This window comes from Stegostoma tigrinum, chromosome 33 (assembly GCF_030684315.1).
Source record: "Stegostoma tigrinum isolate sSteTig4 chromosome 33, sSteTig4.hap1, whole genome shotgun sequence".
In the NCBI taxonomy this organism is placed as follows: Eukaryota; Metazoa; Chordata; class Chondrichthyes; order Orectolobiformes; family Stegostomatidae; genus Stegostoma; species Stegostoma tigrinum.
In genome coordinates, this window is record NC_081386.1 from 30,428,801 (window position 1) to 30,455,498 (window position 26,698).

Consider the following 26,698-nt stretch of genomic DNA (forward strand, 5'->3'; position numbering starts at 1 on the left):
ATTTAGCTTCCAAACCAAATTCTGCTCTTTGCTGTTTAACTATAAACCAACTTAACCAAAAAATATATTTTAAAAACAATTTAACTATAAAATACATTCAAAAAAGGTAAAAATTTGGATCAGATCTATGCACACGGGTCCAAATAGCCCCTGTCCTGCAACTTTATATGAAAACTAAAATTTAGTATTGGTTCCTTTATGTAATACCATGGGCCATCAAACAGTAATAAACATAAGAATTTTGTCAGTTTCCAATATTCTATAAATTGGTGAATAATTATACCTCTTTCATACAATGTGTTGCAAGTCTCCACTGAGAAAAGCCACTGTGCCGCTTCAATAATTTTTCATTTTACAAAATCTCAACCTCATAAATTAGTCAACATTTAGTGTTAACAAGATATGTGAAAAGGCTTTGTTTACTGAACACAAGCATGCAGTAACTTTGGCCTAACTAACTCACTGATCCTTGAATTTTGTTATGTGGCCTCCCTTGTTAGTTTATTTTTCAGCGAATTGTCTAAACTGGAATTGAGACAATATCCTTGCAAGAATGTTTGCTCATGCTGATAGGGCAGATTTAAACTTCACAAAGAAAACCTACGTTCCCCACTGTAACATTGCTCCCGAACATTTCATTTGTTTTTTTGATATCTTTAGACTTGAGCATTCCAAAATTGCCCCAGCTAATATGTCATCTTCTACCCTCCACAAACTCAGGCTCACTCAAAACTTAGCCAGCCACATTCTGAACTGCACTCAGTCTTGTTTAATCATCACCTCTATGCTTGTTGAATCATGAAATACGTTTAAGTCCTGAAAGTCTGAATACCTATTTTGCTTTTAACTAGGTTTAATAGTGTGCTGTCCATCAGATGGCTTCTTTCTCTGTTTCCTTCGCAACCCCAAACTGTCAACCAGTTTCCAAATATGATCATTTTCAAATCCCACAATACCCTAAATGCTTACATCTCCTCTAGTCCTTCAAATCAAGTGCTCGACACTTCTCCAACTCCAGAGTTTTTATGCATATTTCAATCGTATTGTTCCATGATTAGCAGATATATTTTCAACAGTCCAGGCCATAAGCTTTGAAATTATCTCCCTAAACCTCGCTGTCTTTCCATTTCTCTCTCCTCCTTGAAAACTCTACTGTAGTATTAGCACAGAAACTAGCACATGATGATTGGTTTTGTTTAGCTTTTAATCACCTAATCAAAAGTATATTCATTGCTTAATCAAATATTATAGTAATCTGCTTAATGGTAGCCAATGCAGATCTTGGCACTCTAATATCAACTGGCACTACTTAGCTTCGTTTGACAAAGAAGCCTAGCATGGCAGTGCAATCAAAGTGAAGACAATAACTTATTGTTTAGACATCAGCTCCAAGGAAGTGGATGCTCTGTTCAGGTTCATATCCAAACTGTCAACATAGAACAAGACAGAGACGGCATACCGTTGGGTTCATAAGTTGTTAGCAAGAAATCATAACTACAACTTTGTCTATGTATTGGTGTGTTGGAAGTACAGCAAGTGATTTAACATAAACTTTGTATTAGAGTTAACTTTGTAACAACATGTTTAACTTTGTAATTGTATAATTCTTTAGACTTTAAAATACCATATATAACAATTTGCAGAGATTAGTATTCTTAAGGATCAAGATGGCCGAGGTGGCAGGGTAGGTGGTGTTCAGGCTCCCAGCCTGTCCATCCTCTTTCGTGTGACTGACCACATTCTTCTTTTTTTTAGAAAGTGTGTTTTCTTCATTAATCAAATTCATCTTTTCTTTGTTCTGCAGCTGTGGTGGTAGAAAGAGGTTGCAAGGAGCTGTTCAGCAGTGCATTGTGTCCATTCCTCACGCCCATGGAGGTGACCGCTTGAGCAACTGTTCCAACATTGATAAATTGAGTCTGTTGTTTTCCTCTGATGATTTGGTGGCATCGGCAAAAGGAGCAGACTGAATAATCTCTCGGTCCTCGGAAGTTAATCTGGACGGTTAATCAATTCTCGGAAGTTGAGATTGGTCCTGGTCCTCAAGAGTTGGGACAGTCTTCTGGCTACAGCGTGGCTGCAGTGTGGGAGTGATGAGGTGGCTTTGGCAGAAACAATGCCCTGGGTCAGGTCAGCAGTGGCAGGGGCTGCTTCAGCATGCTTCCTCTTTGATATTGTGGCCTCAGAGACAGCTTCAATGGCTGCAAAGTGTGACAGTATCTACATAGCCACTTAGGAAATCAAGAAGCATTGGATAAACAAAAAATTTGCCCCAACATTTGTAAATACATGTAACAATAAATTACTATTACAATCTTGTCTTTAAAGTTTAAAGGGCTTTTTCTAATCACTCAAACACAGCAAAAACAAAATCAATTAGAATAAGTGACACGAACGAAAAAAATGTAAATGGTTAGTAATAACTAAGTGTCTAATTTATTGGGAAGTTCACCAAATGAAATGAGGCTTGAGACATGAGCTCAAGGATATCAATCTTTGAGTCCTGATTGCACACGATAGACAAACAAGGCAATCACACAACCAGTGGATCAGACCTAAGCTCTGCAGTCCTGCAACATCCAGTCATGAACGGTGGTGAACGATTAAACAACTGAAGGAGAGGGCTCCACATGTATCCCCATCCCCAATGATAGAAGAATACAGCACAGCGGTGCAAAAAGTACTGAAGCATTCACGGCAATATTCAGCCAGAAGTGTTAAGTGGATGATCCATCTTGGCTGCCTCCAACAGTCCCCAGTATCACAGATGCCAGCATTCAACCAATTTGATTCACGCTATATAATATCAATGTACAGTTGGAGACACTGAATACTGTAGAGGCTACATGCCCTAACAAAATTCCAGCAATATCACTGAAGATTTATGCTCCAGAACTTGCTGTTCATTTAGCCAAGATGTTCAAGTAAGGTTTCAACATTGGCATCTACCCGACAACGTGGAAAAATTGCCCAGGTATGTCCTGTACACAAAATGCAGGACATATGAGTCAAAGGGCCTGTTTCTGTGCTGTATGACTCTAAATCCAATGTAGCCAATTACTGCTCCCATCAGTCTACTCTCAATCATCAGTAGTGATGGAAGGTGTTGTCAATAGTGCTATCAAGCAGTACCTGTTCAGCAACAACCTGCTCACTGAAGGCCAGTTTAGGTTTTGCTAGGGCCATTCTGAGAGAGTGTCAATCCCTGACATCGAGGTTGCAATAAACAGAATGGCAAAGTGCCCTAGCAAAATTGGCATCAGTGGGAATCAGGGGGCAAACTGTCCACTGGTTGAAATAATATCTGGCACATAGGAAGATGGTGGAGGTCAGTGATCGCAGCACGCATTTCTGAGGACAGTGTTGTAAGCTTCATTTTCATACAGTCTGATCAGTATGCTTACTTAGTGGGACTCCTTTTACGCTAATAATGAAATGGGTTCATGTAACAATGTAATTAACATAAATTAAATTAAGTTGTGATCTCAGGAAAACTTTTACAAAAGGCAGTATAAGATATTGTAATTCCCCCTATTGATTGAACTGACCTGAAGAACCAGGTTGTCTCAAATACAGTTCTACTGGAACACAGATCTATTGCTCCACCCAAAAACAATATTGTCTCAACAACAAGACATTCAACAGTCAATCAAGGTGAGTGGCTTGCATATCTGACTGGGTTGATTCAATATGACAGTGGATGCAGCAAATTTCTTGACTTAATATCCCAGTGGGGTCCAACTCATCTCCCGTACTTCAGCCATCAACTGCTTTCTTCCCTCCCACAACAGCATCTACATCCAGAGGATCATTAGCCGCCATTTCTACCACCTCAAGAGAGATGCCTGGACTCCCTGATCCACTCTTCCTTCAATCCCAACATACACACACACACCTGCAGCCCCACAACGCCTTCCCTGCAGTTGCCATTTACTTCCTCGCCTCTCAATATCCAAGGGCCCAAACACACCTTCCAGGTGAAGCAATGCTTTACCTGCATTTCAATCAATCTCATCTACTGCATTAGGTGCTCACAATGTGGTCTCCTCTAAATTGGGAAACAAAGCATTCACTAGGTGCCCATTTTGCAGGACACTTATGTTCTGCCCTCAAAAAAGACCCCAAGCTTCAGTTGCCTGCCACTTCAACACACCACCTTGTTCCCTGGCCAACATTTCTGTCTCAGGCTTGCTGCAGTGTTCCAACAAAGCTCAGTACAAGCTGGAAGAATGGTACCTCATTTTCTGCTTGAGGGCTCAATATGGAGTTCAACAATTTTAGGGCAAGGTATCTTCTTCATGTCCTTCTCCTGACACCCAAACATCAGGCCTTGTTATCACATGATAAAAACGGAAAGAACTACAGATCCAGTAAATCAGGAACAAAAACAAAGTTGCTGAAAAAGCTCAGCAGGTCTGGCAGCATCTGTGAAGGAATAAACAGTTAATGTTTCGGGTCCGGCGACCCTTCCTCAGAACATGCAGCTGCCAGGCCTGCTGAGATTTTTCAGGTTTGTTTTTGTTCTTGCTACCACATGGTTTGTTATTACACACTACTCATTGTTAACCACTAATAGCCCCATTAGCAGCTATTCATTCTCCTAGGCTCTTCTCCACTCTTGTGTCTGTCCAACTGTTCTTCTCTCTCTTTGAGCTCTGGCTCCACCTCCACCTCCACCTAATGTTTACTCCTTTCCCTCCTGCCCCTAACCTACTTTCTGCACAAAAACTAACTTTTTCCTAGCTACCTTCAGTTCTGAAGAATGATCACTGGGCCAGAAACAGTAACTCTGATTTCTTGCCACAGATGCCAGGCCTGCTGAGATTTTCCAGCATCTTCTGTTTTTATCTCAGTTCCACAATCTCATTAACATCTATTCAGTATAATCAATGAAGATGACCAGTCTCGATACCTGTCTGTCTTTGCCAATCCAATTCCCAGCATGCTGTTTAGTTGGCCAGTTTCCCCAACGTTCCATTCAGTTGATCAATGGTGTTTTGAGTGTCCCAAAAGAGCTGTTATTTTATATAAAAGGGGCATTCCACTACCTTAAATGTCCTCGGCCAAACCATTTTCAGCTACTTCATCAATGACACTCCTTCTACAAGATCAGAAGTGGAAATGTTCATCAAAATGATTGCACAATATTCGGCATCGTTTGAGACTTCTCAGATACGGAAGCAGTCCATGTTCAAATGCAATAATGTCTGGACAATATCCAGGCTTAGGTTAGCAAGTGGCAAATAACATTCACACCACACAAATACCAGGCAATGACCATCTCCAATAAGAGACAATCTAACCACTGACCCTTAACATTCAATCTGTTACCATCATTGAAACTCCTACAATCAACATGCAGGGGATTACCAATGACCAGAAACTCAATTCACCTCACTACATAAACACAATGGCTGCAAGAGCAGATCAGAGGCTAGGAATACTGCGATTGCTAAATCACCTAACTCCCCAAGGCCTGTTCACCATCTACAAGTGCAAATCAGGAGTGTGATTTAATATACCCAAATACCTCGGTGGAAGCAGTTCCAACAACGCTTAATAAGTTTAGCTCTATCCAGGACAAAGCAGGCCACTTGACTGGCACCATTTCCACAAGCATCCACTTGCTCCACCACCAACCTTAAATGGCAGCATCACCTATTATCTACAAGATGCATGCCAGAAATACAAAGATCCTTAGACAGCACCTTCCAAACCCACAAACACTACCATCTAGAAGGGCAAAGGCAGCAGAAAAATAGGAACACCACTATCTGGAAGTTCCCCTGCTATCCACTCACCATCCTGACTTTGAAATATATCACTGTTCCTTCACTGTCCCTGGGTCAAAAATTCTGGAATTCCCTTTCTAATAAGGGCATTGTGGATCTAACAACACCACAGGGACTGTGTGATTCAAGAAAGGAGCTCACCACCATCTTCTTAAGGGCAACAAACATTGGTGAGCCAGTGACACCCTCGCCCAATTAGTGAATAAAAATGCCTCCCTTGTTCTTCAAGCTTTCATATTAATTGAAAATGCAGTCATACAGGAACCAGTCAGGCGATAGTGGAAGGTATCATCTGTCAATATCCATCACCCTTGAGAACCAATCAGCAATAAGCCTCACTTAGCTTAGGCCAATCCGAATGTAATGATGTAACTGGTCATGCTGTGAGTAACGGCTTGGAAAGAGTCAATAACCAACAGTTTCTGGTGACAGCATGCATGCAAGATATTTAAATCTGGATTATTCTGTTGTGTTTTGCGAAGTGGAAGGCCCTCTAGGCATTGCACCCAACAGACTGCGTAAGAAAGTAAACCCTAAACTGAGCCAGAAAGCAAAAGCCGTGCTACGACCATAAAATCGCTGCCCTGTTTTGATAAATTGTATTTATAACTTAAGGAAAGTTTCTCCGAGTTACTGCACTGGGCTGCCTCCTGTTGCTTACTGGTTTATGTCTTAAATTAACAGGACAGCGTGTAAATGACAAAAACCCTAAAACTTACACTACTTGCAAACTTATTTTTTTGATCAAGCTTTAAGTCACCCATCCTAATATATTCTGGTTGACTATGTCAATATTTCTCATATTACACTCCCACGAAGCAGCTTGAGATGTTGCCCCATTTTAAAGACAGTACGTAGAATCCCCATTAAGTGGAAACAGGCCATTTGGTCCAACAAGTCCACACTGGCACTCCAAAGTGCATCCCAATCAGACTCACGCGTCTACCCTACCGTTAATCCACATAACCTACACATCCCTGGACTCTATAATTTTAGCATGGCCAATCTACCTAACTGCTCTTCTTTGGACTGTGGGAGAAAACCAGAGCACCCAGCAGAAACACCCCCAGACATGGGAGAATGTGCAAACCCCACACAGACAGTTGCCCAAGGCTGGAATTGAACCCGGGTCTCTTGGTCTGCAACGTAGCAGTGCTAACTACTAAGCCACCCACCCAAGTCGCCACCCAATATGACTGTGACAAAGTAAATCAAGAGAACATAAAATTACTACATGAATTGTGTGGAAAAATGTGAATAGAGACAGTGAGTGAATACATAATCAGATTTGGCCAGAATCTCCCTGTTAGAAAGTAAAATACCAACAATTTACTATCTATATTTACATATCAAAAATGACCATTTGGCTGAGATACCAGAAGGTTACAAATACCCTTGTAATTATTGCTCAACACTGTTTTACTATCTATAGAAGTAAAGGAAAAGACTTGTGGAGAAGGTGCTGAAGCAGAAAGGGACTTCACCTCATGAACTGCACAGTATTTTATCTTGAAATAAAAACTATAGGTGACCAGACTTTTGGGTAATCACATTTAATGCCTCACATAAAAATACTGGATACCTTGCTACTGCATGTTACTTCAATTCCACCTGACAATCACTCTATTGTTTCTTATGTAACACTAAGTCTAAGATGATAAACCAGACATCATACATCAACAAAGACACAGAGAGGGGTCAATTTTGGATGAGCTGAAATTTATGGATGATGGGAGGCCCTGCTAGGACAGTATTTAAATCATTATTCGATTGAGTCCAGTTAGCCACGCTACCTGCCTGGTACCAGGGTTTGGGACATGTGCTATGGAATAGAGAAGAATTTGCAATGGAATGACAGGAGCCAGTGATCATGGGCCCTGTGTTACAACGGCATGGATAAAACTACAAAAGAGGTTCTGTTGAGAAAGTATGAGAAGTTGTGTTAAACTTAAAAGCAGAAAGTCAGAGGAATAATAATCTTTGCTGCCTTTGCTGCAAGGAAACTGCCATAGGATGAATAAGATTTGAGAAGTGAAAGCATGACTCAAAGACCAGTGTGGGAAAAGTGGGTTCGGTTTGTGGGCCACTAGTATTGGGAAGTCATATTTGTATGGTTGGGATGGTCTACACTTGAATTGCATGAGGCACAGAGTTGTTGCAAGCTGAATAATATGGCACAAAGAGAGGGTTTTAACCTATAAAATGTGGGTGAAGAGACAAGCTTGTGTAAAAGTAAAATGCCAATGTTAAAAAAAATCAAGGGATAGAGTCCAGGTGGGAGTGCAAAATACTAATATGGAAAATGAAGGTCAGAGAATGGTAAGAAGGGACAGAGATTTAAAAAAAACTAAGCATATACCAACAGTAATGATGAGATGTCACAAAAATAACAGAAAGAAAACTAAAGGCTCTGTCTTTGAATGCATGCAGCATTCATAAAGTGAATGAACTGATAGCACATAATGAAGTGAATACATATGATCTGATACTCATTACAAAGTCACAATTTCAGGATATTCAGGACTGAATTCTCAAATATTGAGGGGTACAAAGGGGTAATAGTGAATCGAAGATGGTATTCGTGGAATTGTTAGAGGTGACCTTGGTTCAAGATATCAGGATCTAGAATCAATCTGGGTTGAGATGAGGAATAATAAGTAACTAATGAATCTACATTCCTGTGAACATGAATTATGACGTAGGAAAAAGTATACGAGAAAAAATATTAAAATGCTTCCCATAAAGGGATGGCAATGATGTAGGGTCATTTAAATGCATATATAAACTGAAAAAAAATCAGATAGGTAATGATTACCTCCATAAGGAATTTCTAAAATGCTTTTGAGGTAGATTGTTAGAGCAACACATTTGGGAATTGACCCTTGAGTGATGTGTCAGGATTAATTAATGATCTCCCAATTTGGATACCTCTCGTATTGAATTTTACATCCAGTTTTAAAGGAAGGAGGGTGGGTCGAAGACTAATATTTAAACTTAAAAAATGTCAATTGCGTGGGCATGAAAGCTGAGCTCAGAAAAGTGAACTGAGAATATTAGCCAAGAAGATAGATCAATAAAAAGCAATGGCAGACATTTAAAGGAATATTTCAGAAAATTCAGAATAAGTATATTCCTCAGGCATCACGGTGACTGAGTGGTTAGCACTGCTGCCTCAGTGCCAGGGACCGAGGTTTAATTCCTTGGGTGACTGACCTTGCAAATTCCACATTCTCCCCATGTTTACATGTTTCCTCCCATTGTCCAAAGGTGTGCAGGCTAGGTGGATTGGTCATGCTAAAATTGTCCACAGTGTCCAGGAATGTGTAGGTTATGTGGATTAGCTATGAGAAATGTAGGGTTACAGGGACAGAGTAGAGCATTGGTCTGGGTGGGATGCTCTTCAGAGGGGTCAATGTGGACTCCATGGTCTGAATGGCCGTCTTTCACACTGTAGGGATTCTAAAACTCTACTATAAAAACACGTTCAACAACACTATAACAACACTACTAGTTTACAAAAGTTAAGGAAAAGTATCAGATGTAAGGAAAGAGCATATACTCTTGCAAAGATGAGCGGAATGCCAGAGGACTGGTCAGAATACAAAGAACAGCAGGAATGACTAACAGGAATAACAGGGCAAATAACTTAAAATGGCAGATGTGACAAATATTCTGCATCTGCCTTCACTAATGAGGATATTTTAGAAATCCCAGTAACACCTGTAAATCAGGAAGTTGAAGGAAGAAAGGAATTTGGTAAAATTATAATCACTAGGGAGTGTTACTGAGCAAACTGATGGAGCTGCAGGTTGATGTCTTCGGTTCCTGAGGAACTTCATTGGAGGGTAATAAAAGAAATGAATAATGAGATAGTAGATGCACTGATGTTAGTTTTCTAGAATTTGCTAGGATTCTGGATAGGTTCCATCAGCATAGAAAGTAGCAAATATAAGCGCCTTCTTCAAGAAGGAAGTAAGGCATGAAACAAGAATCTTTAGACCAGTTAGATTGATATTTGTTGTGGGGATGGTGCCAGAATTAATCACTAATGAGGTTATAACTGGCCTCTTGGTAAACTCAGGACAATCAGGAAGAATCAGCATGATGCTGCAAAAGGAAAATCATGTATAACCAATTTACGGGAATTCTTTGATGGACAAAATTCAGTACTTGGTTTTCAGCAGAATTTGACAAGGTTCCAAACAAAAGATTATTGCACAAGCTAGGAATTCATGGTATAAGCAATAACATGGATAGAAGAGATAATGGGAACTGCAGATGCTGGAGAATCCAAGATAACAAAGTGTGGAGCTGGAGATCATCTGATGAAGGGTCTAGGCCCGAAACTTCAGCTTTTGTGCTCCTGAGATGCTGTCTGGCCTGCTGTGTTCATCCAGCTCCATACTTTGTTAACATGGATAGAAGACTGGCTGCTGGCAGAAAACTGACAGTATGTTCAAATGGGTTTTTTTCAGGTCGGCATGATGTGGCAAATTGACCAGGAAAGGGTCTGTCTTCTGCCCTTAATTGTAGCGCATTTACATTAATAACATGGATTCAAAATATGATAGCTAAATTTGCAGATTGACACAAAGATACATAGGAACATATGTGGCAAAAATGATATAACAAGCATGCAGTGGATATACATAAGTCAATTGAGAGGGCAAAAACAAGGAAACAGGATATAATACTGGAAAGTGTGATTGGCAGAAGGAATTCACAAAAACCAAAGTATGTTTAAATAGATTTTGACTGCAGACTTCCAAGGCGAAGAGGAATCTAGGTGTTCTTGCGCTGTCGCAAAAAGTTAGCATGCAGATACAGCAAGTGATTAAAGCAGGCTAATAGAATACTCTCCTTTATTACAGAAGTAATTCAACATACAAGTAAGGATGTTGTGTTCTGATTATATAGGGCATTTGTGAGACGATATCTTGAATATTTATGCAGTTTTGGTCTCTATTTTAGGAAGGATATAAATGCATTGGAAATATTTCAGAGTGGTTAGATTGATATCTGGATTGAGACAGTTGACTTGGAGGAAAGATTGGGCAGACTGTACTTTTTTTCGATGGAGTTTAGAAGAGCGAAGAATGATTTATTAGAAAGAGGGATGTGGAAATGATGGTTCCTTTTGTGGGAGAGTCTAAAACAGACACTCAAAAAATTAGGGGTCACCCTTTTAGGATGGAGATGAAGGGAAATTCTTTCACTGAGGGTCATGTAACTTTGAACTTTCTGCCTCAAGAGATGGCAGAGGTGGGATCACTGAATACTTTGAAGGTGGAGATGGTAAGACTCTCATTCAGCAAAGGAGTCAGAGATAGATGGGTATGTGTATTTTGGAATACAAACAGATTTGCCATGATCTTATTCAATGGCGGATTATTCTTAAAGGGCCAAATGACCTACTTCTGCTCCTAATTTGGATAAGGATTTCAGCAGCCGATGGATGAAACACAAATATGCAAGTAGTTCCTTAAATTGATTTTATTTTAAAATCAAGGTACTTATTTTAATGCCAAGAGACATGTAGATTCAAATGGTGTCCACAGTGTGAACTGATTTGTTATTTTGTTAAGTAAATTGCATATCAATTAAGAATATTGGAATTCTACTTGCTTGCAGCTTCCTTCACCCTACCTGACCATTTGCCAGTATTTTCTTAAGTTCGGCAGAAGATTTCTTCAACCTGATGCAGAAAAGAAAGACAGTGGTTAAAAATGCATATGGCTATACACAGACGCAATCTAAACTAATTAAAATAGCAACAAGGGAAATGCATTCTGCAGAACTCAAGGAAAAAATATTAAACATCGTCATAAAGTCAACTTCTTGTGTAATTAATTATTTTGCATCAAAAGACCCTGATTGTTGTTTGCATTTAACCAGAACTTAGGAGATCTAGTCAGAAAAAAGGCAACTTTTTTTAAAATTCTCCCTTCTTCAGCACCCTAAAAACAAATAATGATCTTTTAAAAGCAGCTAGCAGTAGACTCAGTCGGTAAGGCCATAATCCAGTGCAAAACCAGTCATAATGGCAGCTTCCATGTGTTGAACTAAAAGACCTCAGTCTGGGCGTGAGCAAGAATAATATTATAATTGGCCTCAGCAGCTTTTCAAACAAAAAATATATATATTAGCTAGGATTCCTCCCTCTGAGTGCTCTCGCATGACCCCTGCTGGTATGTGCATGCCTGCCAGATGTGAAGAGGACAAGATCACCAGTGAGATAGTCTACAACTGACTAGCCTATTAACAACCACCATCAAGGTTTCTACAAGAAGAATGCCAATGGGGACAAGATGTGCGAGGACAATACATCACCAGGAAGATATATTCTTGTAACAAGGACTGGTGGAGAAAGTAAAATCAGGTAAAGAAAACATTATCAAACTTGAACACAGCATGTAAAAACTAGCATTTCTACAAGATTGAAATTCATCTGAATTATAAAAAAAGTTCCTCGGCACCAGTAATTAAGTTAGAAACTAAAATACTGAATTTTAGATATTTTAATGTGTAACAGTTGGGATAACAGAAGCAAATGACAAATATTAATTCCAACATCATTTGCTTTCTATAATTATGGTTTCTCATTTTTGTCAAGAATTCCCACAGAAACACCTCTAAAATTATACAGTTTAACAATTCTGAATCTAGCATTATTAGTTATCATGCAGCGAATATATCTCATAAGCCGTTTTTGATTCTGTTCTTGACTCTTACCTATTGTTCGGCAGGCCTTCTGTGACTGCTGGGCAGCTATTATTAGAGGACCCTGCCCGTGTATTTACCTGCAGGCAGATAAAGGAGTTTTTATCAGTCATTCATGGGCTGAGGACTGCAGTCTAATTAACCTGTAATTTACCACAGATTTCTCATTTCCATCTGAAGGTTAATTGGCTTGTTGCTAGGCATGTGTACGGTTGCATACTCTCTATTTGTACATGACGTTAGCATACTAAATTAGTGTCTTCTTGAAAAATAAGAAGAGGTTTACTTAACAGTCGGATAGATACTATTCAAAATGATATATTAAAAATTACTTCAGCATGTTTAAAGACAATCTTACTGCACATTTTTCAAAATACTCTGACCATGATATAGACATTTTAATCAACCTGTTCAGATATGTTGTGACACACCTCTGGAGCAGTGGGAATTGAACTCAGGCCATCTGGACAAGAGACAGGTGTACTACCACAGCATGACTATTTTTCCTTTATGCTGTCTACTAGCTTTGTAAGAATCTGCTGATGAGGCTGCTAGAGGCAGTAGCAAATTAAACATTAAATCTCACATTACAGGAATCATTAGACATTGTTTTTACTACATTGGTTCATGGAATGTGGGCAACTCTAGCTCGGCCAGCATTTATTGCACATCCCTAATTGCTCAGAGGGCAGTTAAGGGTCAACTGCATTGTTGTGTGTAAGGAATTACATATAGGCTAAACTAGGTAAGGGTGGCAAATTTTCTTCCCTAAAAGACAGTAGTGAACACCAGATGGATTTTTACAACAATCAGCAGTTGTTATACGCTGACCATTAGGCTAGTTTTTAATTCCAGGTGTTTTTTTTATAGAATTCAAATTCCACCATCTGCCATGGTTGGATTCAAACCCATTTCTCTTGGACATTAGCTAGGGTTCTGGCTACTAATCCATTGAAACTACTATTAAGACACCACCCATTTTCAAATTAACACAAAGTGGTCTCCAGCAATGTTTCTTGAGCAGTACTACTTCTTCCATAAGACTAAATATTGAATCTGACAATCTGTATTCAGCAATGCAAGTTCTAAAAATCAATGTTCTTTGAAATTGCCAGCCCCTAATTTGGTGTCCATGAGTAGCACCTGCCCATTGTGAATCAAGGGAAGTGGGGAATCTGGTTACAAGCCCACTTCCAACATGCCAAAATATATTGTGCCACTTTCTTTTTTTCTATTGAAGTTGAAGTAATGTGCCCATGCATACATAATCCACAGTAACTCAATAAGAAGTGAAATTTAAAATAATAAGGTATTGGTAGACAGATAGACAGAAAAATGGAATTATGTCAGCATGAGACCCACAAAGAAATTTAAAAATTCAAATAATTACAATTACAATCAATTAATGTAATCAGATTGTTTATTAGAGTCACAGTTAAATATTATTGAAACCTGAAAAGTCTATTAAGGGCTTCAAATGAGTGATGCCATACATTTCTGGAACACTGCAGTAACAAGACAAATTACTCTTCATCTAATAATGATTTATTTTCCTAGATTCACAAAGTACAGAAAAGGCCCTTCGGCTCATTGAGTCTGCAGTGAGATAACTGCAACTAAAAGTGCAGTAATCCTAATTTCCTGCACTTGTCCCATATCCTTGAAATGTTATGATATTTGAAGAATCCATCCAAATATTATTTAAAAGGTTGTACGGTTTCCAGCCTCCTCTACCGTCCAGGCAGTACATTCTGGATTCCCACTAACTAAGAGAAAACATTTTTCCCATATCTCCTCTGAATCTTCTGGCCTTTACCCTAAAACTGCACACACTCATGATTGGTCCCTCAGCAAGGGGAACAGTGATCCCTATTCACCCTGAACATTCCCCTCATAATCTTATAAACCTCAAGCATTTCCCCCTCAGTCTTCTCTGCTCTAACGGAAACAATCCAGTCTATCTAGTCTCTCCTTACAGCTCAATTTCTCCATCCCAAGAAACATCCTAGTGAACCGCCACTGTACCGACTCTCGAGATATCACATCCTTCCTGCAGCAAGGTGACCAGAATGGCACACATTAGTCCTGTAGTGGCCTGAACAATGCTTTGTACAACTCTAACATTGCCTTCTTGCTCTCATACTCAATGCCATGACTAATGAACGCAAATGGCGTATTATGCCTTAACAACCCTATTCACCTGCTCTGCCAAACTCAGGGGTCAGTGAATAATTACTCCAAGATTCCTCTGTTCCTCTAAGCCAACCAATGTTCTGCCATTCACTAAATATTCCTTTATCTGGTTTCTTCTTCAAAAGTTCATCACCTCACACTTATCAGGGTTAAATACCATCTGCCACTGACTTGACTGATTTACGTATTTCCTCCGGGTGCTCCGGTTTCCTCCCACAGTCCAAAAACGTGCAAGTTAGGTGGATTGGCCATGCTAAATTGCCCGTAGTGTTCAGGGATGTGTGGATTGGGGGATAGGTCTGGGTGGGATGCTTTTTGTCTCTGTGTGGAATTGTTGGACCAAAGGGCCTGTTTCCACACTGTAGGGATTCTATGATATTTATTGTCATATGTATCTTGTTACAAAATAAAGTGAAGTGTTGGAGAGTGGCAACACTATACAACACTATCTTAAAATACAGAAAAATAAATCAAAACATAGAATATAAAAGGAGAAAAATGAAGAAACAAAGAAAGTTTCCAACTTTACAGTGCTTATAGTTAAGTACTCCATCATGGGCCTGGTGGTCAGGCACGATTTCTCTTCACTGTGTCGCTGCCACTGCCACTGCAACAAAAGTTGCCACTCTTCACTGCCACCTTGTCTTCACCCCCATCCTCACGACTCTCAGTCTTCACTGGACCTTGCCAATGCAGACACCATCGATACCGCTGTGTACCACATCAAACCAAAGTTGACTTCGCTGCTGTCTCTGTGAATCTGTGCTGGAAGCAGATGCCACTGGCAACACAAACTTGTCACCACTGCAGCAGCCATGAGTCGAGGCTAGGACTGCCTCTACGATGCAGAAGTTACCTGGAACCCAAATTCACCTCTGGCACCACCGCCACAAGTCCATGCAGCTGGGGTCACTCGCTGCTGCCAATGTCATCATTTCATCAAGAGGTAAGTAAAACAAAATGGGATTAAAAAACAGAGAAGAGAGAAAAAAAGAAAGAAAACAAAAGGAAAAGCCGATGAGGCCCAGGCTCAGAAGCCCTACTCCATCACCATCTTACCAGAAGACAGACTTGTCTGCCTGTCTGACCAACCCATTTTATCTTCCTGTAACCTACAACAATCTTCTTCGCTATTAGCCACTCTGTAAATTTGTTTAACGTTCCTCCCACATCAAAATCATTTATGAATATAATGAACAAAAAGGTCGCAGTAGTAATCCTTGTGGTGTACTGCTGGACACCAGTGTCCAGTCACTTGAACAGCCTTCTACCACTACCCTTTGTCCTGTAACTAAGCCAGTTTCTGATCCAGCTCACTGAGTTTCCCTCAATTCAATATGGTTTAACTTTCGCAATTAGTCTCCCAAGTGGGACCTGGTGAAAAGCTTTGCTAAAATACATATGAACTGCATCAACTGAATTTCCCTCAGCCAGACACTGAATCAGATTTTCAAAAAATTCTAACAAAATTTGTTAGACATGATCTCCTTCTGACAAAGTCATGCTGACTATCCCTAATTAACCCATGCCTGTCCAAGTGGGTATTGATTCACTCCTCCTGAATTTTCTCCAATGATTTACCAACCACTGAAGTGAGACTCACCAGGTTGTAATTTCCTGGTTCTTCTTTACCACCTTTTTTTTAAAAACGTTGACCCACATTAGCCATCCTCCAGTCCTCTGGCACTTCCTCTCTGGCCACAGAGGTATTAAAAGTTTGTGTCAGAGTCCCTGTAATTTCCTGCCTCAACTCCTACAGCAGCCTGGGATGCAAGTCATCCAGGCCAGGGAGTTTGGGGCAACACAGTGGCTCAGTGGTTAGCACAGATGCCTCACAGTGCCAGGGACCCAGGTTCAATTCCACCCTCTATGTGGAGTTTGCATGTTCTCCCAGTGTCTGCGTGGGTTTCCTCTGGGTACTCCGGTTTCCTCCCACAGTCCAAAGATGTGCAGGTTAGGTGGATTGGCCATGCTAAATTGCTCATAGTGTTCAGGGATGTACAGATTAGGTGGGTCATAGGGGGATGGGTAGGATGCTCTGAGGGTCGGTGTGGACTTTTTGGGCCAAAGGGCCTGTTTCCACACTGTAGGGATTCTATGAAATTTGTCTGTTTTTAAGCCTGAAACAGCCTCCAATATCTCCCCATTTCCTATACCAAACTGTGCAAATTCCTCATTGTAATCCAGAGATTACAACCATTAAGGTCCTGCTTTTTAATCTATTGTATGGGTCCCTGAATTCAGTATGCAATATCTCATTACTCACTTTGCCATATCATTGGTACCACCATGTACCACAGCTTCTAACTCATCAGGATGCCCTGTGGCTGTTCAGTTATATTCCTGACCCTGGCACTCGGGAGGCAACACACCATCATGGAGTCACGTCTTTGATCTGCTCCCCTGACTAAAGAATCCCCAATCACTATGCTCTTCCTTTCTTTTTCATCCCCACCCTATACAGCCAAGTTGCTTATGGCGCCAAAGCTTGGCTCTGGTTGCTTTGCTCCAGGGTACCAGCTTGCTCATCAGCTTCCAAAATGGAATATTGCTTTGGTGAATGGGATACACTTTTATTCACGCAAGGCTTTCAGTCACAACTCAAGATGTAATTTTAAAATTACGTGGGCACAACTCTTACCTTCTATAGATCCTGAAAAACATGGTTAATACAATTATTAGGATTGTCAGCTTTCTTAATTGAGAGAATTTTAAAATGTCAAAAATCAAATTAGCTCATGTATGGGCTAAATATTAAATTAGTATGAGAGATATATTACAGAAGTAAAAATAGAAAATGTTAGAAATACACAGGGCACTCAGCATCTATATAGATGATTAGTAATATCATTGCATCGTTTATCCTCCAGCAGATATAAAATTCTAATACTTAGTTTCCTTTTGCACTTTATATTTATTTCTGTGCTGTGCTTCTCCAAGCTGTTAGTGATAAATTTTACTGATAAGCTCTGGTTTGGCAACTGAATCAACTGTCAAAAATTGGACGATTTTTGATATTAATGTTAGGGGGAATGTCTAGGAAAAAAAATGGATGCATAAGCTCACAAAGCTGAATTTCAACTGTACACTTTCATTAAAATAAAACTACAATCTGTGCAAAAAACTAACATAGATTGCAACTCCAATCCTCTGTCACAAAATTATTAGCAAAGAGGAAAATAAAGTAAAACAAAGTCTTTAAAGAAATCCTGTGTTTGCAGTCCGTCCTCCCTGGACTGACCTATCTCCTCCCTAACACTCACCTTTACTGGGTCCATCCCCGCCTCTAACTCGTCTGTCTCCTCTCCACCTATCTTCTCCTCTATCCATCTTCAATCCGCCTCCCCCTCTCTCCCTATTTATTTCAGAACCTCTTCCCCTCCCCCATTTCTGATGAAGGGTCTAGGCCCGAAACATCAGCTTTCCGGCTCCTAAGATGCTGCTTGGCCTGCTGTGTTCATCCAGCTCCACACCTTGTTATCTAAGATTACAAACTTGATTGATCTTAAATTGGTCATCCATGTAACTGACCATTCTCCAGATTTTTCAACAACTTTTGTTTAGGAATTTGCAAGTGTGGGCCTGTTGAATATGATCTCCAATTTGCCTTTTACAAGCAGCCACAGGAGCAAGCTATTTGATCTGCTTAACGATTTCTTGGGACATATGGCCTAAGTATCTGGCATCATACTGGCACGTGATATTACTCAATTCTGTGATATACAGAATGTCTTTTTAAGCTGACAGTAGTATCAGATTAATGGAAAGTACCACATTATTGCAATGCCACTACACAGTAACTGCATGAAACAGCTTGCTACGTTTGTTTACATTTTTGAAATTGGTCTTTCCTGGCTAATTTGAAGTAGACCAGGCACATTTCAGTTCCTAAGGAGGTGGCTTGCAGCTGATTTTATAGCTTGTGTCAAATACACCAAATAATTATGTGATCAGCAAAGCTGCAATCCTGCAAGATAGCTTTGACGTGTTCTATTCCACGTGTTCTAAAGCATGTAAAAGGAAATCTTCACACAGAACATACATTTATTCACAGGATGCCTTTCACTGCAAAAAGAAGGCTTATGCCTTTCTTGAACTACCTGGAAGAATGGGAACTACAGTATCCCAATGTTTTCTCTAAAGGTAACACTTCGACAAATCAGGATTGATTTGCTAATCAATCATTACCCTTCTTCCTTTGTGCAATGTAGTAATCATTCAAAACTGACATTCTTGGATTTGTCCCAATGAGTCCAATGTTTTCTATTGATGGAGGCATTTGAAACAACTGAACTATGCCAGTAGTTGTATTCCGTGGAACCTTCTTCCTCCTTCATCTTATCCTTTTTCCTTCATAAATTGAGCTAGTTTTCATTCTTATATGCTTTAATTATTCCAGATGACAGTGGAATCCACTAGGCTCCCCCAGAGCACGTGTAAATATTATCCCTACATCTAGTCAATCAAATTTATTTATAATTTTGAAAACAGCTACCAATCATCTTTTATTCTTTTTACTAGAGAGCAAATTCAACTGTTAAGTCTTCCTTGGTGTTTAAAATTTATGCAATTCTGTAATGTTACAGCTTAGCATAATATTGTCTGCAAAACGGTTTTCCTTAATTTGCTTCCAAACCCCCAGAAATGATGTACATCTAATCGAGTTCTATAATTGCATCAGTTTTGCATGACACAATTGCACAACAGCAGCCCATGAGTCTGCTACTAATATTCATCTCCTTGGAAAAACTTCCAAAATGGTCTGACACTTTTTGCATAAAAATAGTTTCCACTTGATTTTGTATTCCTTTTCATATATTTGCAAATGATTGTTGCTCAACCACAACATCATTAAAACAGGCTGTGTAGGCACTTATCTCTTTGATGTCTGACACCCTGTCATCCATTAAGAGCAAGCTGAGCTTTAAATTGCATAACCTTTGCAATTCCAAATCAGGTATTACATCTCAAGACTTTTTGCTAATTTGTTCACAGAACTTGGCCATTACTGTCGTCCAGGGTATTTATTGTCCACCCTGAATTGTTCCTTAGAAGGTGGTGCTGAGCCAACTTCTTGGATAGCTGCATTACATGGGGATAAGTTCACCCCACGCCCCTGTCAGGGAGGTGCAGACAGAAGGTAAGTTATTTATGACAGAATATCCACTCTTTGACCTACTACTGTAGCCAAAGTATTTACAAGGCTAATCCAATTCCATTTCTGTTCAATTGTAACCTCTACTTTGACGACTGAGTGTTTATCCTCTTATTTGAGATGGTCATTGCCTTGCATATCTCTGGCACAAATATTACTTGCTATTTACCAGCCCAAGCCTGCATGATTGCTGTTACATTTGGACACACACTGCTTGGGAATCTGATGAGTCACAAATGGTGCTGAATGTTGGGCAATCATCTGCGCACATCCACACTTCTGATCTCATGTTGAAAGGAAGATCGCTGATGAAAAAAACTGAAGATGGTAGAGTCTTGGGCACTATCCCAAGAACTCCTGTAGTGATACCCAGGAATGAGATGATCGACTTCCAATAATCACAACCATTTTTCTTTGTGCCAGGTATGACTGCAACGAGTAGAGAACTCACACCACCTCAAACTTACAACAGATTCCCAGTGACTCCAGTTCTGTTGTAGGGTATAGTGAAACTTGAAAGGGTTTAGAAAAGATTTACAAGGATGTTGCCAGGGTTGGAGGGTTTGAACTATGTGGAGAGGCTGAATAGGTTGGGGCTATTTTCCGTGGAACGTCAAAGGCTGAGTGGTAACTGCAAACAGGTTTATAAAATCATAAAGGGCAATGGATAGCGTAAATAGGCAAAGTCTTTTCACTGGGTGGGGGGAGTCCAAAACTAGAAGGCATAGGTTTAAGGTGAGAGGGGAAAGATATACAAGGGACCTGAGGGGCACTTTTTCATATTGAGGGTGGTGCAGGTACAGAATGAGCTGAGAGGAAGTGGTGGAGGCTGGTATGATTGCAACATTTAAAAGGCATCTGGATGGGTATATGAATAGGATAAGTTTAGAGGGACATGGGCCAAATGCGGGCAAATGGGACTAGATTTATACAGAACATCTGGGTGGCATGGATGAGTTGGACTGAAAGGTCTGTTTCTGTGCTGTACATCTCTATGACTCTAAAAGTTGCTTGATTCCATACTCAGTCAAGTGTTGCTTTGATGTCAAGGATAGTCACTTTCACCATCTCTCTGGAGTTCAGCTCTTTGGTCCATGTTTGGATCATAAGACCACATGATGTAGGAGCAAAAGTAGGCCATTCCACCATTCCATGTAGACAGAACTACATGATGGAACATCAGATTACAGGTCATGAATGAATACAATTCTACTGCCAATGATCCATGGTTACTGAGTTCTGAAGTGCTACCTCTGTACAAAATCTATTCTTATTTAACGTGTTGGTATACCTCACAACACGATGGGGGTAGCCTCAATGTGAAGATGGGCTTTTGCCTCCTAAAGCACTGAGTGGTGATCATTCCCATGAACATTGTCGTGGACAAATGTATCTGTGACAGGTAAACTGGTGAGGATGAGGTCATGTGTGTTTTTCTCACTTTTTGGTTCCCTCACCAGCTGCTGAAAACCCAGTCTGGAACTATATCCTTTTCAACTTGGCCAGTCATGGTGTCACTAAGCCATACTTGATGACGGATACTGTAAGCCTTCAGTAGAGCACATTTTTGTCCTCACCACCGACAGTGTTTCTTCCAATTGATATTCAACATGGAGGAGTACTAATCCATCAGCTGAGTCTAAAGTCAATGTTGAAGATTCACAGAGCAACTCGTTCCTGACTGTATACCTCTGTGCAGCCACCCGTGATGGGTCGGTTCCACCAGTAGGAAAGGATATACCAAGAGATAGTGGCATCTGAATTCTGAAAGCATGACTATCATACAGGCAATATTGAGGTGTCTACGGATCAACTGTCCCAGTTTTGGCACAAGACCCTGAATGTTAGTAAGGAATATTCTGCAGGATAACGAGGACTGGGTTTCTCACTGTGTTTCCAGTTCCTGGGTCAGTGTCTGGTGGTTTATCAGGTTTCATTCCACTTTCTCTCATCCAGTGGTTTGACACAATGGATTGTCTTTTTAGGCCATTTCAGACAGCATAAGAGTCAACCATATTGCTGGTGGTCTGGAATCACATATAGGCTGCACCAGGTAAGGATAATAAATTTCCTTCCCTGAAGGATATTTAATGAAGTAGATTGGTCTTTGCAACAACTGACAACAGTTTCATCGTTCCTACTGGACTAACTTCCTTTAAAATTCCAGGTTTATTAACTAAATTTAAACTCCACCATTTACTATGTTGAGTTTGAACCCAGAAAATTAGCTGGATCTCTGGATAACTACTCCAATGACATTATCATTATACTTCTAAAGCTCTAAGATTTTTGAGTAGATTTGTAGCTTGGGTTGTGGATGTTGTGGGTGGTTGGCTCATTGTTTCCTGAGGCACTAAGAAGGTCATCAACAAATACATACAGTGAGATCCTATATATACTCCACTGCAAAAGAAAACCAGAAGTGAGGTAATCCAGCTCAATGGTCACCAGTTTAAATACCAGGCAGGAAAACACAACAGCGTTCCATCAAGGCTGTACTGATGATGTTACCCAGCAGGGTAATGAAACGTCCGAGGAACAACAAACTAGCTCGCAGAGCCAACCAACTACAATACCTCTAAAGCCTTTGTAATCACCTTCGTTATCTCCAGCTTTGATTATTTCAGTGCTTACTTTGCCCTCTTTCCATTGTCTGCCTTCCAAAAATTTTAAAGCCCTAGTAAATGTTATACTCCAAAAGATAACTGTATTTAAACAGAATTCAAGTCCACACTTTTATGTGAAAGCTTTATTTCAGTTAGCCACACTCCATAAAACACACCCCACTGATTATTAGCTCCCCATATTTATGCAGCCAATTCAAACCCAATTAAGTCTTAATTAAATTATCCGTCACTGTTCACTCATTCCATTAGGTCTCAGACATCCCTTCAGACAATATTAGACGAGAACAGATTTTTTTTTCTTTTTAGATAAATCAAATGAAAATAATTTTTAAAATTAACAAAATATACAAGTGGCAACAGATTCTATTCTCATCTTTTCCTTTGCACATTAAAGCTCCAAGTGTCCTTCTTCCAGTATGTCCAATAGTTCCTTGGAACTTGCTTCTGCATTATGAAACAATCAGATAGCCAACTGCTGCTATCCACCAATTTTGATTTAGAGGTATCTCCATTCTGCACCATTTGTTTTAAAACTGTGACATTGACTTTATGCCTTTTCTCATTCACACTTTCTGTACAGTGTATGTTATCCCATTGTGACTTATCATCAACATAGCACCCTATGGGCATTGCTGCTGAAATTTCATTTCAGAATTTGCTCAGTAAATGCCATATCTACTGCCACATCAAGATTGAAAATCTCTGTCACTAAGAAACTTGCTAAAAATTTTCTGATATTTCTAGCTTCCCAAACGAAAGGACAACATTTACTTCCCTTTCCCATGAGAAATTATAAACCCTCATGTACCTGAGAACCCATTACAGAGGGTTGCACAAGAAGCATCAGTAGAAATATGTTTCATGTTCCTTGCATCTCCCAATGATGAAAATTTCAAATTATAATCATCAATTTTTAATTTTTTTCAATGCTTTGCTGGCCTGAATAATATCTTCCATTTTGGGATTTTTTTTAATCCTATACTCAACTCTCATACTTCAAAACTGGCATCTGGTTTCGTCTGGGTGCCCAATCAATTCAACAGTCCAATTAGACTTTGCAGTTCTTCCATTTCAATATTGGAAACAATCGCATCTTTCTGTGAAGTTCTGCTTTGTCTAACAGCAACAAGGATAACATTTTCCAAATATGTTTGCTGACACAAAATGATCATTGATCCATTCCCCTTGATTTCTAATTCAAGATACTTAAAAGCCCCAAAAGCCATCACTTAGGCCATATGTATATTTATTTAACTTTGAGGCATTGTATTGCCCTTGATGGACTCTGCATGTAAACTGAACATTTGGAAACAGCAGTGATTCCCCCTTAAGCTGATCTCTCTGCTGAGATGCAACTTTAGATCACAGAGGATCTTAGATCATAGAATCCCTACAGTGTGGAAACAGGCTATTCAGGCCAACAAATCCACACCGCCCCTCTGAAGAGCATCCCACATAGACCCATTCCCCTACCTCTGCATTTCCTATGTCTAACCCATCTAACCTAAACATCCCTGGGCACTATGGACAATTTAGCATGGTCAACTCACCTAGTCTGCACATCTTCGGGCTGTGGGAGGAAACGAGAGCACCTGGAGAAAACCCACACAGACATGGGGAGAACGTGCAAACTCCACACAGACAGTCACCCGAGGCTGGAACTGAACCTGGGCCCTTGGTGCTGTGCGGCAGCAGTGCTAACCACTGAGTCATTGGCTGCCCAAAGATTTTCCTGGAGATGGCAATGTGACTTCAACCTCAACGCCAGCTGCTTTTAATTTCCAGTAGGTCAAACAATCACTTTTAGAGAAACACCTGAAGAGTGACTTGAACCCTGAACCTTCAGATCTAGAGTTCAAATGCTCTGCCAACTGGCAACAGACTCACTTCATAATCAATTGATCTACATTCCCAAGCAGTTGTTACTAACAAAGACAAAAATAACATTCAAAATTGCTTTTCCTCAGCAATTATTTCCTCACAGCTTGTTGCACAATTTTCTCTTCAAACTCTTGTGTCACTAACCTTGTTTTAGCCTTAAGGATCATCCTTTTAGATATACATCCACCTGTGATAAGGACTGGTTGTCTGCTATCTGGCACTTCAATGTATGCCCCATTTTCTCTCCAGCTTCGTAGTTTGTGTTACTTGGCATCTTTTAATAGCTTGTTTTTTAGTATGCTCACAACCAATCTTATGGGCTTCTGCTGCTGGTGGTACTCCTGGTTTGTACTATATTTCTTGTCCTTGTTAAACTGTGGTGTCTATGTTGCCTTCTACCTCTTTCTGGACTGTTGCTATTTAACCACCGCTTCCTGTGACAGGTAGCAGGATTTCTTTCGAAGGCTTACAATCTCCTGCAAAAACTTGTTACCTCCCTAACCCAGTGTTTGAGCTTATACTGTATTTCCTTGCATTCCATCTTTGTACTGTGCTCCCAATCCATGGATCTAACCTCCTGCCTTCATCACGTACTTTCATCTAACTTTTATATCTTCCAGGGGCCTTACCTGCCCGAAGTATAAGAACTTTCAAAGGCTCTGAAAGGTGTATTACCGATGGATTCCTACCGAAAACCAATACAGACTGTATCCCAAACATTTTCAACATGTACAGCCCTTGCTAGTGCAGACAATAATTTACAGTTTGGTTGATTTGTCAAAATTTTATGAACGATTTTTTCTATTACTGTATGCTTCTTTTCACCCTTGGTTTTCTGCTGCCAAACTGATAAATATTATGTTTGTTTTCGTGAACATACCTCTGAATTTGCAATACCCACCTCTCCTATCAGCAGGAAGAGATTTTGCCAGTGGTTCAAGTCTGGCCCCTATCCACTTTTCAATTACCATATCCGCAATAATTTTCTTATTCTTACAACAGATTATTGTTGATGGATAAAATCCCATTGCCAAATTTACAAAAAGTGAAATGAAAATGTTTTTTCCTTTATCCCATCTCCATAAATCCATAACTATTACCTCAGTGAAATCTCTTGTTAAGGCAGACTTACTCTAGGCGCTGATGATGTCCTTTGATATTCCTTTCAAATCTGACATCATTTGTCTCTTCTATTAACTTATAATACCAAACACGTCTTATAATTACATCCTTTACTAAAAGATTTAATCTTTTAGAAGATGGGAGCGCAAATCGATTACGTAATCTTAACTCAATTGACTTTTTGTCTTATAAATTACTAGCCTTGATGTCCTAACACTAATTTCTTTATTTCATTCCATTAAAAAGGAATACAGTAATGTCCCTGCTATGTAAATCACAAATTCACAGATTTACCAAATACATAATTTTGTAATTTTCCATATGCAGTGTTATCTGTGCTTTCTTCATTGAAGATCTACTTAATAACAAGGTAATACCACTGAACACTACTTTCATACTAATAAAATGATTGATTCCAGCTATCTTACATGAATAACCATTAGTTTTAACAATTAATGTGTTAGTATTCCCAAATCTGAACAGGTGTAACTCTCAAATTCCTTAACTTTGTCCTGATTCCCTTTTAACTCAGTGTCTCGGTAGCATTATAGTCAGTCTGTTCTACACACAGTGGAAGTGCATCCACTGTCCAACACTGCACAACTGAAAGACACCAATAAATTCCTCACTTGACAGAAATTTCTTATGACCAATAAAATGTCTTCTCCTTGTCTATAACGTACTGAATCCTCCATTTCACATTTAGTTTTAAATACTTCATCACATTTAGTACGGTTCATAGTGTAGTGGTACTTTGAGTCACACACAAAACATCAAATAATTACACCCTAAGCACTTCTAACACTTACTGAAAATTTCAAATTCTCCTCACTTCTCAAAATTATCAACGGCATTTTTATCCTCGTTTCTATCAGTTGTAGTTCTCCTTTCTACTGTTGCCTGTGACCTATATTTAGTCAGTCTCACCAATTTGTTAACATTGTATCCTTCATTTTCTCAGTATATTGCCAATTGCCCCTTTGTGCTATCGTTGCTGCTGAGAAAGCATGCTTTCCTGGGAATGTTTTCAATACTTCTGACAACTTTTCTAGTGTAGGTAGTCTATGTTTATCTGAAAATGTAACTCTCATAAAAACTGTAAGTCTGTCCATTCTTGATACTTTGGTATTGGTCCATTAACTCCATTCATTTAAATGTCAGCACAGATTGTGGAATTTCCAAATGATATTTATGTAGTGGTACTAAATTTA

General features: G+C 39.7%; 1 protein-coding gene across 6 annotated transcripts in view; it reads right to left on the bottom strand.

Moving 5' to 3' along the window:
• map2k5 (mitogen-activated protein kinase kinase 5) overlaps nucleotides 1-26,698 on the bottom strand; it is a 353,172-nt gene that overhangs the window by 260,744 nt on the left and 65,730 nt on the right. For 5 of the 6 annotated variants that reach the window (XM_048562623.2, XM_048562622.2, XM_059639305.1 and 2 more), the window contains 2 exons: nucleotides 12,522-12,589; nucleotides 11,436-11,484 (listed from right to left, as the gene is read on the bottom strand). The exons of the other annotated variant lie outside the window; for it this stretch is intronic. In XM_048562623.2, coding sequence (XP_048418580.1) covers nucleotides 11,436-11,484; nucleotides 12,522-12,589 — 117 coding nt within the window. The remainder of the gene's footprint in view (nucleotides 1-11,435; nucleotides 11,485-12,521; nucleotides 12,590-26,698) is intronic. 6 annotated transcript variants of the gene reach the window in all.